This window comes from Oryctolagus cuniculus, chromosome 7, assembly GCF_051225735.1.
Source record: "Oryctolagus cuniculus isolate XC-2025 breed Fujian yellow rabbit chromosome 7, ASM5122573v1, whole genome shotgun sequence".
In the NCBI taxonomy this organism is placed as follows: Eukaryota; Metazoa; Chordata; class Mammalia; order Lagomorpha; family Leporidae; genus Oryctolagus; species Oryctolagus cuniculus.
This window is the reverse complement of record NC_142873.1, coordinates 21,825,786-21,839,744: the sequence shown is the minus strand read 5'-3', so window position 1 is coordinate 21,839,744 and position 13,959 is coordinate 21,825,786. Positions and strand designations below refer to the sequence as shown.

General features: G+C 37.6%; 1 protein-coding gene across 36 annotated transcripts in view; it reads right to left on the bottom strand.

Moving 5' to 3' along the window:
* Window positions 1-13,959, bottom strand: part of KMT2C (lysine methyltransferase 2C) — a 291,237-nt gene that overhangs the window by 62,223 nt on the left and 215,055 nt on the right. For 29 of the 36 annotated variants that reach the window (XM_070077273.2, XM_070077277.2, XM_070077274.2 and 26 more), the window contains 7 exons: window positions 12,161-12,291; window positions 7,542-7,722; window positions 2,913-3,017; window positions 2,529-2,576; window positions 1,447-1,617; window positions 1,271-1,303; window positions 1,056-1,175 (listed from right to left, as the gene is read on the bottom strand). In XM_070077273.2, the coding sequence (XP_069933374.2) occupies window positions 1,056-1,175; window positions 1,271-1,303; window positions 1,447-1,617; window positions 2,529-2,576; window positions 2,913-3,017; window positions 7,542-7,722; window positions 12,161-12,291 (789 nt within the window). The remainder of the gene's footprint in view (window positions 1-1,055; window positions 1,176-1,270; window positions 1,304-1,446; window positions 1,618-2,528; window positions 2,577-2,912; window positions 3,018-7,541; window positions 7,723-12,160; window positions 12,292-13,959) is intronic. The other 7 variants (XM_089299485.1, XM_070077281.2, XM_070077282.2 and 4 more) reach the window with 5 other exon arrangements.

The window sequence follows — 13,959 nt, the reverse complement described above, 5'->3', positions numbered from 1 at the left end:
TGGCAGCCAGGTGAAGGTAGGTTTAGTTTTCCTAACAGAGAAGTCACTGTGTAGGCCTTGACTGAAGAGAAAATAAGCTGGGATTGGACTGAGGGTACGGGAAGAGGGCAGGCAGGGTTATATCCTCCCAGGAATCAGTAAATGAAGAAAAACAGTTCTGGTCACAGATGTCCAGAGAATTTCAGGCAGGTAGGTGTGGGATTGAAGTTAGTGTTTCCCCATCTTCACAGGGGTGGTTTTCACCTATCAGCTGTATATTAGTTATTAAGGAACAGGGCAAAATACACATGCACATGCACACAGAAGTAAGAAATCTTCAAAAAGTGTGCCTGGAAAACCAGCACCCACATGGCAAGCCTGGAAGAAGCTCCTGGCTCTGGCCTGGCCCAGCTTTCTGTGTGTTTCTCCCTCTCTCTGTAACACTAACTTTCAAATAAATAAATAAATATTAAAGAGACACACACACACACATAAATCCTATCTAAGGATTTCAAACTTTTTGAAACAAAAATAAATGTTTTAATTTTTTAAGACTTACTTGAAAACCAGAATTAGAGAGAGGGAAAGACAGAGACACATAGAGATCAATCTTCTATCTGCTGGTATACTCCCTACATCTTAACCCGCTGATTTACAACATAAGTCCCCAAATATTAAAAAAAAAAACAAAAAAAAACCTGTTCTTTTCCTCATTTGAAAGGCAGAATGACAGAAAAAAGAGAGACATTCCACTTAGCTCACTGCCCATATGTCCACAATGGCCAGGCCAAAGCCAAGAGCCAGGAACTCCATATGGGTCTCCCATGTGCGTGGAAGGAGCCCAGGGTACTTGGGCCATCATACACTGCCTTCCCCGAAGCATAAGCAGGGAGCTGGATTGGAAATGGAGCAACAGGGACTCAAACCAGCACTCCAGTATCTACTCACTGTGCCATAATAATGGCCCCAGTAATATTAATCTTAACACCATTTTTCTAAGAGCTTTTTAAAAGAACCTAATATATACATGTGTGCATATAAAAAAGAACCAAACTTATATGAAAGTCATAACATACCCTGATTATGTATTGGTAACAGCTGTGGTGGTGGGGGAGGCTGTGGTAATGGAGCTGGCTGAGGGGTCACAGGACTAAGGACAGCAGTGAATAAGTCCTCCACATCCTTTCCTCCAAGCTCTGTGAGATAAAATAGTAAAAGCATTAAAAGACAATAGCCGGTCAGAGTATAGGGAATGCCAATCAAATAAGATAGAAAATCAGAACACAAATACCTGGAATTTTATATAACTTTCCAAGAATTGCTCCTAGGATAAAATAAAGAAATAGAAATATTAACTATCAATCCACTACACTGATACAAAATAGCAAATAATTGATACAGAAACAATCAGAACATAAAAGTTAAATTCTAAATAGGCATGCAGAAATCTTTGAAAATCATATTTACTCATGTCTTTTAGAAAGCCTAGATGTAGGGCAAATATTTTACCATCTGTGACCATTTTGTCTAGTTCAGGACTGAGAATGCCATCTAGTTGCTCTTCACTTAATGGTCGTGAACTCTGATTAACACTTGGATGAGGCAAAGAGGAAGGATCGTCAGCAATAGGACCCATATCTAAAACAGCAAGGTAAATAAATTAAAAGTGAATTCAGAACACTCACATCAAATGCATAACACTATTTTATCTGCATCAATATATAATATGTGAATTAATTAGGATTGTTATATAGTCAATCAATAAAAATAAAACACAGTGTATTAATAAACTTAAGTGCCACTTAAAGTTATCATTTAAACAAAGTAAATATATTTCTTGAGGAACAAAAGAATATACTAAATTTTTGCATGGCATTTCTCTGTAAAAAAAAAACCACCCATATTTAGATAGAAATTTATGAGAAGTTGACCAATAAAGAACTGCATTAACTTTGAAAACAGTGGCATCAAATGTACAGTTTAGTCATCTTAAGTAGTATTCAAAGAAGATAAGTTTCATGTAAGTTAATCAAAAGCTCTAAAATGCTCTATTAATGTTTAAGTAAATAATCTTTTTAAAGTAATAAATTATAAATATTTTAAATGGTTGGTTGTCACATTCTGAAGATATAAATTATATTTATAATTTGAATATGCTTTACCTCTTACATATTGCTATTTTAAACAACACACATGTAGAAGTGGTCTATCACTTTTTCATGCTTTCAATAATGCTATTAACAGTAAAGACTTTTGTCTGATCTTTTTAAATCATTATTAGGAGTTAACATTAATATGTGGATAACATGAATTACACATTAATGAGAATAAAAATCACTCATAAAAAAACTTATAAGAATTTCACCCAAAGTACAGTGTAAAGTATACTAATCTTTAGCTGCACACAAAAAGAGAAAAGCAAATTATGGATTAGTGATATATTAGCACTACTAACAAATATGCATGCACCTACAGTTGTTTTAGCTGAAACCACTACCAAAAAAGAAGACTAATTCTAGTCAGCAGTCATCCTTAGCTCAGTTTCTTACCAAATGGAAAAGGTGAGCTCTCAACCTGGAAAGTGCATAAATCAAGACCTACAAGACCCAAACCAAATAAAATGGATGATTACCATTAAGAGAAGGGAGTAGGGGGAATGCAAATAAAAGAAGAAACAAGATATGGCAAGACTGTAAGGCAACAAGCCTTGAATTTTGATGCAATTAGAAAGGGAACAGAAATTAACTAACTTGCTATATTCCCCTCCTAAAGCAGGAAAGCCGAGGTAGATCAAATAAAATGTTGAGTTCTTTGACAAAGCAAAAAGAGAACACACTTCAGTTACTAGGAAACAGGCAAAAGACCACACTTGTTCCACACATATACCTCTCACATCACAAAACAGAAATTGGGCAAACAGTATTCATATGTACCTGAATGATCAACTGATTTTGCTAGGTCATCTGAAATTATTCCAAGAATGTCATCATCTGTGTTTAAGACTTCAGAAATATCAGCTAATGGGTCATCAGCAGTACCTAAATACAGTAAGTATATTTATAAAAATTCAGTATTTTCCTCAGTGTTAAATTCTAAAATACCCTTAACTCATCCATAACTTTGCTAAATATTGAGAGTTGAGCTGATGCTGAAGCAAGCGCTACAATGATGAGAACTAAAGTTTATTACTCCCAAAGGCACTCTAAAGTTTTGAATAACAAAATTATTAAAAATTCAGGCTTTTTATTTTGTGACCAATATGTATTAACAAAGTAAAATTTTAAGTAAAGACCTGTAGGTAACAAAAGTAAATCAGAATGCTAAAACAAACAAAACCGAAAAATTCAGTAACTGGTACCCCTAAAATCACATTGAGAACATAAAACACATGGAAGTTAACAGAATATGCAAGACTAACCCATGATTTAGAAATTCTATGTAAATCATAAGCCAAGTGCCACACTACTTCCAGCACTGCCGCTCACACCAGTTACCTACTCACTCACTCACTAAAAACTATTTCAGTATCCACAGAACTAGATTAATCACGCAGTGATCCACTCGCTAGAACCTACACAACAGTGACTGAAACAGTGCATGCTCTCAAGGAGCACCTCAAAACGCATCCTCCGAGGAGCTGGACAGCAATTCAACGCCACTACTGTAAATGCTATTAAAAAAAATAACGAGAAAAAAGTCTTAAAACTAAGACATGTTATGTAAGATTGTTAGGGCTGACCTTTTGAAAGCAGAAATCTAAATGAAATGTGGGAATAATTAATGTACCAAAGAAGGAGAGAACAGTTGGGGCAGAGGGAAAGCCGATGTGAAGCTTGGGATTCACTTCGAAGTGTAATGGAAAGTTGTTGGAAGACTGAAAGACAGACAGGGGATAACATGACTGAAACTCTAAAGGGAACGTGCTGGCTGCTATGTACACAACAGATGTAGAGTTGGAGTGGGAGGAAGGACTGCTGGGGAGGCCCAGAGACTACTTCAAAGGCTACTAGGAGACCACAGCACGGTGAGGGAGAGGTGGTGACAGTCTACACAATGAAGACAGGGAAAGCTAACATAAGGAGTGGCTGGCTGCGGACACATCTTGAAGGTCAATGCAAATTTGTGAATGGATAACATGGAATTTGAAAAAATAAAATGCCAAGGATTCTTAAAAAAAAAAAAAAAATCTGAGTTAATCAAGCTGGAAAATACTGGAACTCTTTTTTTTTGGTGGGTTGTAAACAACACTTTCACTTTCATTGATTTGATTTTTTTTTTTTTTTTTTTTTTTTTTATTTGACAGGTAGAAATACAGACAGTGAGAGAGAGAGACAGAGAGAAAGGTCTTCCTTCCATTGGTTCACTCCCCAAATGGCCACTACGGCTGGCACTGCACTGATCCAAAGGCAGGAGCCAGGTGCTTCTCCTGGTCTCCATGCGGGTGCAGGGCCCAAGCACTTGGGCCATCCTCCACTGCCCTCCTGGACCACAGCAGAGAGCTGGCCGGGAAGAGGGGCAACCGGGATGCCAACACCACAGGCAGAGGATTAACCAAGTGAGCCACAGCGCCAGCCCCAATACTGGAACTCTTATTTAGGCCAGTTTAGGCCAGTTTTAGTAATTATATGTCATTCAGTTAAAGAATATCTGAAAGTTGGAACCAATTTTAAGCCTGTTTTTACTTAAAAAAAAAAAAAAGCTGTGGGCATAAACATACTCCAGATCAAATACCTCTATGAAATAGTTTTGGAGTCTTTAAACATTTTCTTCAAATATAATTCATACAAAACAACATAATTTTTGAACTGGAAAGTTAATGGAAATTTTGTACACCAAATATTCAGGAAATTAAAGTATTTCCATAATGTATTCTCTAGACAACAGTGCCTTTTAGTGAGCTGACATGTGGTACAGTGGTTAAGTCACTGCTTGCAATGCCAGCATCCCACATGAAGACCAATTCAAGTCCTGGCTGCTCCGCTTCTGATTCAGGTCCCTGCTAAAGGCACCAGGGAAAGCAAGAGAAGATGGCCCAAGGACTTGGGCCCTGCCACACATGTATCCCAGATGCAGTTCTTGGTTCCTGGCTTAGGCCTGGCCATTTAGCCAATTTCGGGAGTGAACCAGTCTCTGTCTCTAACTATGCCTTTGAAATAAATGAATCAATCTTTATCATTTTGTTGAAAGGTGCATTTTGATGAAAAAAAATTTCTAGGGACTAGCGTTGTAGCATTGTGGGTAAAGCCACCAACTGTGATGCCAGAATCCCATATAGGTGCTGGTTTGAGTTATGGCTTCTCCACTTCCAATCCAACTCCCTGCTAATGGCCTGGGAAAAGCAGCAGCAGATGGCCCAGTACTTGGGCCCCTGCCACCCATGTGGGAGACCTGCATGAAGCTTCTGGCTCCCGCCTGGCTGATGCATCTATTTGGGGAATGAACCAGTAGATAGAAGAGATCTCTCTCTCTGTATTCTTTCAAATAAATAAATCAATCTTTAAAAAAATAAAATGTAGTCACAGGGTTTACTTCCAGGAAACCATCAAATACCAAGTCCCTTCCGTAGGCCTCCAAATCTGCAATTCTGGAATCTATGGTTACAGACCTGATGGGTATGGAGGGTTGACTTTATTTCAGCCCAGGCTACATACAGTTAAAACTCATTTTTCGAGCCGGCGCCGTGGCTCAATAGGCTAATCCTCCACCTTGCGGCGCCGGCACACAGGGTTCTAGTCCCGGTCGGGGCACCGGATTCTGTCCCGGTTGCCCCTCTTCCAGGCCAGCTCTCTGCTATGGCCAGGGAGTGCAGTGGAGGATGGCCCAGGTGCTTGGGCCCTGCACCCCATGGGAGACCAGGAAAAGCACCTGGCTCCTGGCTCCTGCCATCGGATCAGCGCGGTGCGCCGGCTGCAGCGGCGGCCACTGGAGGGTAAACCAACGGCAAAGGAAGACCTTTCTCTCTGTCTCTCTCTCTCACTGTCCACTCTGCCTGTCAAAAAAAAAAAAAAAAAAAAAAAAACAACAACTCATTTTTCGGGGCTGGCGTTGTGGTGCAGTGTGTTAAGTAGTCACCTATAATGCCAGAATCGCATGAGAACCAGTTCGAGTCCTGGCTGCTCTACTTCTGAAGCAGCTCCCTACTAATGCACCTGGGAGGGCAACAGAAAATTGCCCAATTGCTTGGACACCTGTCACGCATGTGGCAACCTGGCTCCTAGCTTCAGCCTGGCCCAACCCTGGCCATTGTGCCATTTGGAGAGTGAACCAGTGGATAGAAACTCTGTCTTGTCCTTTCTCTCTGACTTTAAAGAATCTTACAAAAAATTTTTTCTGTGAAAGGATGCCTCTAAAGTGTTTTCCAAAATGTGCATAAAATTAACACAGTAGGGGCTGGCACTGTAGCATAGTGGGTAAAGCCACTGCCTACAGTGCTGGTATTCCAAATGGGTGCTGGTTCAAGTCCTGGCTGTTCCACTTCTGATTCAGCGCCTGGGAAAGCAGTAGAAGATGGCCCAAGTCCTTGGGGTCATTGCACCCATGTGGGAGACTTCCTGAAAGAAGCTCCTGGCTCCTGTATAGGGATCCACCCAGTACTGGCCATTGTGAACATCTGGGGAGTGGACCAGTGGATGGAAGATCCTTCTCCTGCTCTCTCTCTGCCTCTCTGTAACTCTGCCTTCCAAATAAATCAATCTTTTTTTTAAAAATTAACACAGTAACAAATGTAATCAATGGGAAAACTGGAGGCCTGTCAGAAGAATAGGAATTTACAATTGATAGCATTAGAAAAAACCTAAGGGGGGGGGATGGGGCGGAGGAGCGGGCACAGAAATAGTTATCACTATTCTTCCATGTCCAAATGAGTTGAACTCCTACAGCCTTGCTGATGTTTATTTACAAACACATGAAGTTTTCTTACCTTTTCCTGATTCACAGTAATTCCGACAGTCACTGCATCTAGGACAATAGTTCTCAACCAGGAACAATACAGCCCACCAAGGGATATCTGAGACTTTCATATCTATAGACTTTTTTTAATTGTTAGGAAGCCAGGGATGGTGTTAAACATCTTACAAGGTACTAGACACCCAGCCTCCTTGCTACAACAAAGCATCATCTGGCCTGAGCTGTCAACAGTGAGAAACTATAATCTGGGGAAATGTATTTCAAAAACAAAACAGGAAAATAAGTTCCCAACTATGACATTATTTTTGATTTTAGAATTTCTTTGGATTGTATTATTAATAAATACCTCTCTTAACCTGAGTTGAAGATTATTATAGCAGTAATTCACCAACTATGGTCAAACTCAGAAGAGTGTAACTGTTTTCTTTTATAACTCTTAATTTTCGTTGTAGTAACAAAGATAAATTGGTTTGCCAAAACTTACAGACCTTTTCACCTAACATAGCTACAATTACTTAATTAAAACCACGCCTTTCAATAAGCTTGATTTTCAGAATGCACAGGAAGTCAAACAAAAGCATTTCAAAGGATTAATTTTAAAAGGAAGATCTATGTTACACAATATAAAGAAAGCATGTGTGAAATATTCCCCCTACCTTGAGTTCCAAGTTTTGCAGGAGCTGAGGATGAGCTAAGTAGTGGATCTAATGAAGGATCCAAAAAATTTGTATTCATGTGTGTTTTATAGGAAAGCTGAGCTGCATCTTCTGATAGACTATCTAAACTCAACTTGTTTTGTCTACTTGTATCTAGAAGATCTTTTCCAAAGAAAGCTTCCTAGATAAAGATAAACACATATGAAAATGATCAGTTACAAAACTCTAAATATGAACAGATCATTCTGTCATCACTTCTGACAAGGGAGCAGAAATAACAGAAAAGCTTTGTATTTAACAATATAGAAAATGAATATAATATAGAATGATCTCATTAATTCTTTTTTCCCTTATTTTAAAAATAATCATTTTTGTAGTTTTACTAGAGAAAAAAAAAGTATGCAAATAAAACATTCATGCCAAATGTGTTTCTGGCAACTGCAGAATAATAATTCAATTCCAAGAGATTAAACTGCAATAAAATTTAAAGGTTGATAGATTTGCAATACTTTCAGCACCTTAATATATAATATAAGCAAAACTAAAGCTTCATGAATATTATTAATATTTATAAATTACTTGCAGAGAGTATCATAAGATTTTGATCTACAGCTTTAATATTTACATACTTCAAGGCAGATTTAGTAATCTTGCATTGATTCATATAACCATACAGGAGCTTCCACTATAAATATGAATGAGAGTTTTTTATAGTTGTTTTACCCATAGAATGTGTGCAACATTTACAGCTATTAAAGGCTTTTGGCTTTTCCTTCATTTACTTATAGCAACACTTCTCCATTTCAATATGCATGCTCTGTTCTAGAGGCTAGTGTTGAAAGCTGAGTTCTTTTCAAATACAGGATCTCTTCCCAAACATCCCAAGAATCAAGACTAAAGACAAAAAGGAAGCACTCAAGATCCCTTTTTTTATCTTCAACCTAGCAAATCTGCTTTAGTCTATTTTCTATAACATGGTTTGTCTGGAAGAAGGATCCTTTGTGGATGACAACGTTTCAGCAGCTATTAAAACTTAACACACACTCACTAAATATGTAAACACAAAAACTTTCACTGCAGCATTTTTTATAATACCAACAAGTGAAAATGGCCTTAATGTTCATCAATAGAAATACGACCAAATAAAATAGATACGGAAAATATAAACAACAATACAGCAGTTGTAAGGAAGTATATGGAGGGCTGGCATTGTGGTGCAATATGTTAAGCCACTGCCTGGGGCGCCAGCAGTCCTGGATGCTCCACTTTCAATCCAGCTCTTTTGCAAGTGGCAACACAGTTCAAGATGGCCCAAGTGCTTGGGCCCCTGTTACCCACATGGGAGACCTGGATGAACTTCGAGGCTCCTGGCTCTGGCCTGGCCCAGCCCTGGCCCAGCCCTGGCCACTATGGCCATTTGGGGAGTGAACCAGTGGATGGAAGATCTCACTCTATGTCTTTCTCTATCTGTAACTCTGCCTATCAAACAAACAAATAAATCTTCTAAAAAAGAAAAAAGTATATGGAGTCATGAGATTAGAGATTGAAAGCAAGTTGAATATGTCCAAGAAAATATAGATCTCCAGACTATTATAAGTATGCAAAAATACATTTTTATAAAAAGTTCTGGAAGCACAAAAAGTAAATGTTAAAAAACACTTGGCTAATTTTTGAAAGGGGTTTGGTAGATGTGGGTGAAGTCTGGTAGAGATGAAGAAAATATATTTGATTTGAAATTTTCACAGAAACCAAATGTTTTACTCTGAAAAAAAAATTCTAAAAATTCATAAAGTTAGAACATATTTGTTTACTGGTAAATAGAAAATTATTCATCTATCACCAATGCTTTTTGTCATTGGGGAAAATGCTGAATAGCATAAAACATCTCAGAAGTTTGGACATAAATTTGAGAAACACCATTAGCAAGAATTCTTTTTCAATGACTCATGGTAACTTCATTTGTATTTATATAAAAATTTGGTAATATAAAAAATTCTTATTAATTTGCTGAGCGTTTCAATCACCACAGTTTATGCCAGAGTGGCTACAGATTTCCAACTTGGTATTTATCAGCAAGACTAAGAAGCAAGCAGAGGTTACGGATCCACAATGAGAGTCTCTTAAAGACTCATGCTACTATGAGCTATCAGTGGACTGCATAAATATTTCTGCTGGGGAGATTATATAGTTTATCTTGACATACTGTGACTAGTAAGACAAATTACACAGAGTGTTACTCTGTCACAATGTATTTCCCCAGATCAATGGCAAAAATACAATGATCACAAGATGTGCAGAACCATTACAAAGGCTTCCCACACAATAAACTTTAAAAAGAACAAAAAAGAAGTTAGGTGTTACTAAGGAAGCAATTCCACTCAAACAGCACAGCAGCAATAGGATTTCAAATGCAGTACTTTTAAAGGCTCTTTAGCAAAGTATTAAAAAGTCAGTTTCATACTTTCACAAGCAACTGAATATAAATTACACATTATAGAAGTATCATTAGGAGGAGGAGCAGACAACCTTCTCAGAACTCCCAGAAAGGACTATTGAAAAGGAAGGCAAAGGCAGTTACTTAATAACAAAAGAGGTACAAATAAGGATAATCTGCATTGCAAAGGACAATTTTCTGGCCAATAAAATAACTATTTGAAGAAAAAAGGTACAAAAGTAGAATGAAAGGGAATGAGGGGAAAATAGGACATTTATTAAGGATATTTAACAAAAAATTAAGTACATGAGTATCTAATTTAATTTCTGAACATTTCTGCGATTAGGCACTACAAAAACTTTATAGTTGAGAAAACTGGCACAGAGACGGTAAAAAGTGTGACGTTACACAACTAACTGGTAGCAGAGAGGTATTTAAAACCAGGAATTTTGCGCTGGGTGTGTGCCCTTGAGGGTAAAGCCAAGGCCTGCAAAGCCTGAATCCCATTGAGGTGCCTAGTGCTTCACTTCTGATCTAGCTCCCTGCGAATGGCCCAGAAAAAGCAATGGAAGATGGCCTAAGTATTTGGGTGTCTGCCACCCATGTGGGAGACCCAGAGGAAGTTCCTGGCTTCAGCCTGGCCTAGCCATGGCCACTGCAGTCATCTGGGCAGCATATCAGCAGACGCAAGACCTTTCTTTCTCTCTCTCTCTCTCTCTCTCTCTTTCTGTAGCTCTGAATTTCATGTAAATGTATAAATAAATGAATGAATACATATATACATACATAAAGCAAAGCAGCCAGCCAGCCAGCCAGCCAGGATTCTTAGACTTTAAAAGCTGAACCTTTTAACAGGAATATGGTCATTAACATATTGGTAAGTACAGTTACCAAAATGAAAACTGAGGAAATTTTGTTAGCTGAAAACAAATGTATTTTAAAACCAATTAAAATGTACAATTCAAGCAATGAAGAAACATTAAGGCCACAGTTCTATGGGAGTTGACAGATGAGAGCAACAGACAGTGAGATTAGGATGGACGCTCAATAGCAGTCTATCAAATTCGACTCATTCATATGAAGAAAAAGAAGCCCAGAAAGGGTGAAGAACATGCTCAGCTGAAAATTAGCTAATGACAAAACCAATGTTCTAATATAGAACGGTTCCAATACATCATATATAACAATTCTGTGACCCAATGTTTGCAAGAAGCAACAATTCTTTTTCCCAATCCACGCCTATCAAACAAAAACAATTCTTTGGCTGAAATATTTGGTTTACAAAGCCTCTAATCGAGACAAATTATTATTACAGTTAAAATTCTGACAACTAAACAACTATTTTCATTCAATAATCAAAATTACTGTAATATCTACTGGCAAAGACAATTTTAAAAATTGATATTTTTTTAAGAGGTAGGCAGACAGAGACACACTCCCATGTCCTGGTTCATTCCCCAAAGCCACAGCCAGGAAAGCAATACAGGTCTCCCACTTGGATGGCAGGAATCCCATTACTTCAGTCATCATCCGGCCGCCTACAGTCTGCATTAGCAGGTGCTGGAGTTGGAAACTGGAACCAGGAATCAAACTCAGGTACTTCAATGTAGAATGCTTTCATCTTAGCTGCTAGGTTAAACACTCCCATGACCAGGGGAAATTTTAATGGCAGTTAGGCTCGAAGCATACACAGATGTCATTAGTTTGGAAAAGGGAGCTGACTGGAGCAGTAGGTCACATACAGCAGGTTAAATGCTGCTTGGAACCTCTGCATCCCATATGGGAGTGTAGGTTCAAGTTCCAGCTACTCTGCTTCTGATCCAGCTTCCTCCTAGTTTGTCTGGGAGGCCAAGCACAACGGCTCAAGTACTCAAGTCCCTTCCACCCATGTTGGAGACCCGGATGGGGCTTTCCCACTCCAAAATGTTCTTGTTTTGGCTTCAAAACCACTCAGCCATGAGCAAATGGCAAAGAGAGAGAACTTGAAGTATCAAACCACAAAAAGGGATAAAATGTAAATTTTTACCAGGCCTTGGAATGTAAAAACAAACAACAAAAAAAACTGGCATTTATGAGTAAATGAAAACAAGTAAAGACAATAAAGACAATAAGCTTATTTTTTAAAGTTCAATGCATTACATTTTCTACATTAACAAAGTAGATATAATGTAAAACAAAATATTACTTGTAAATAGACAGGGAAAGTTTCTTCAAGTTTATTTTTCCTTTTTCGGTATCTCTTCTTTATTTTTTCAGTGCTTTCAGTAACAGAAACAGATTCATCAACTAGAGTATCTGGTAACTGTTCACTCCAGCCTACAACAATAATCATATTTATAAATACATAACATTTAACAAATTCAGACAAATCTACCTAATGTAATTTCATAGTTTACCAACATATGCAGTTTTGAATAAGTTGCATTATCCAAAAAGATCAAGCAAGTTTATTACTAACTTTTACAAATCAAAAATTTCATTTCATGTCTACTTAAATTAGCAATGTTTCCTAGTTTCTCTTGATAATCATCATTTTTTCGGCAAAGGAGAAACTTCTGTTTTTAACCACATTATGTTAAAGGTTTTTTTTTTTTTGTTAAAGGTATTTTAAAATGAAATACCCATTGCTCATTGAGTATGAAGAGATGGCTACTCACACACTTTTAACGGGAATTTACTAGACAAAAATGTTTTTTAAATTGTTTTGGGAAAATGAAAAAGATCTTGAAAATACTGTGTGCCCTTCCATGTAACAATCCTAAGTTCAAAAATTTACTGTAAATGAGATGTTTATACACATACATGAGGGTAATTAAATTCCATTTTCTATGAACTTTTTGAAAGAAATTTAAAAACCCTGCATATGAAATCTTTAAAAACGGAAAGGAAAATATGAATTACGAATCAAATGATGAAAGTATTTAAAACTTACTGCACAAAAATAAGCTTACCATCTAATTCCTTTTTCCATGAACTTTTTAAGTATCACAGGTTTAAAATATGACTATGAATATTCTCATGAATATTTATTATGAACAAAAGCATATTGATGAGCATATTCATAACATCAGAGTATGTAAACAAAACAAATCTTGGAGTCAGGAATAGCGGAAAAGTACACTACTTGAAACAGAAAAGTAAACAATCAAGCAATACTCATATACTTCCTAAGAGTAAGGCAAATAGTACACCCTCCCAAAAATTAAAATTGGCACTTTTGTTGTTAGATGACATGAACTAACTCTTATGAAAACAACTAAAACTAGCCTTTTAAACATAATGTAAATTTAAAAAATATAAGGTCAAAAGGGGGATGAGGGAAGGAGAGAGTGAAAAAGGGGAGGGGAGGAGGAAGAGGGAATATTACTGCATTCTCAGAAATGGAGACCAGGCTGTAGCATAGCTGGTTAAGCCACCACCTGAGACACCAGCATCCCATACAGGTGCCTGATCAAGCCCATCTACTCTATTTCTGATTCAGTTCCTTGTTAATACACCTGGGAAAGCATCAGAAGATGGCCCAAGTGTTTGAGCCCCTGCCATCCATGTGGGAGACCTGAAGAAGATCCTGGCCTCTGCCTGGCCCAGCCCTGACTTTTGCAGTCATTTGGGAAGTGAACCCAGCGGATGGAAGATCTCTCTGTGTCTGTGTTTCTCCAACTCTGCCTTTCAAATAAATAAAATAAATCTTAAAAAGAGAGCGAGAGAGAGAGAGAAATTGCATCTACAAACTAATCTGAATCTGCTAAAAAGTCATTAAAATTTTTTCAAATCCTAAAAATTTCCACCAAAAACTGTGGATAAACATTTTTAAAACAACCTTCTAAGTATACTAGTGATCTTTCTAGAACATAAAGAATCTGCAAAGACCAAAAGTATGGTAAGGAATAATCTATAAAAAATGAGTAAAGCTGTCTGAAATTTGGTGAAATACAGTGTCTTTCAACTCTAGGTTTCAGAACACACAGGGAACAGAACACATTC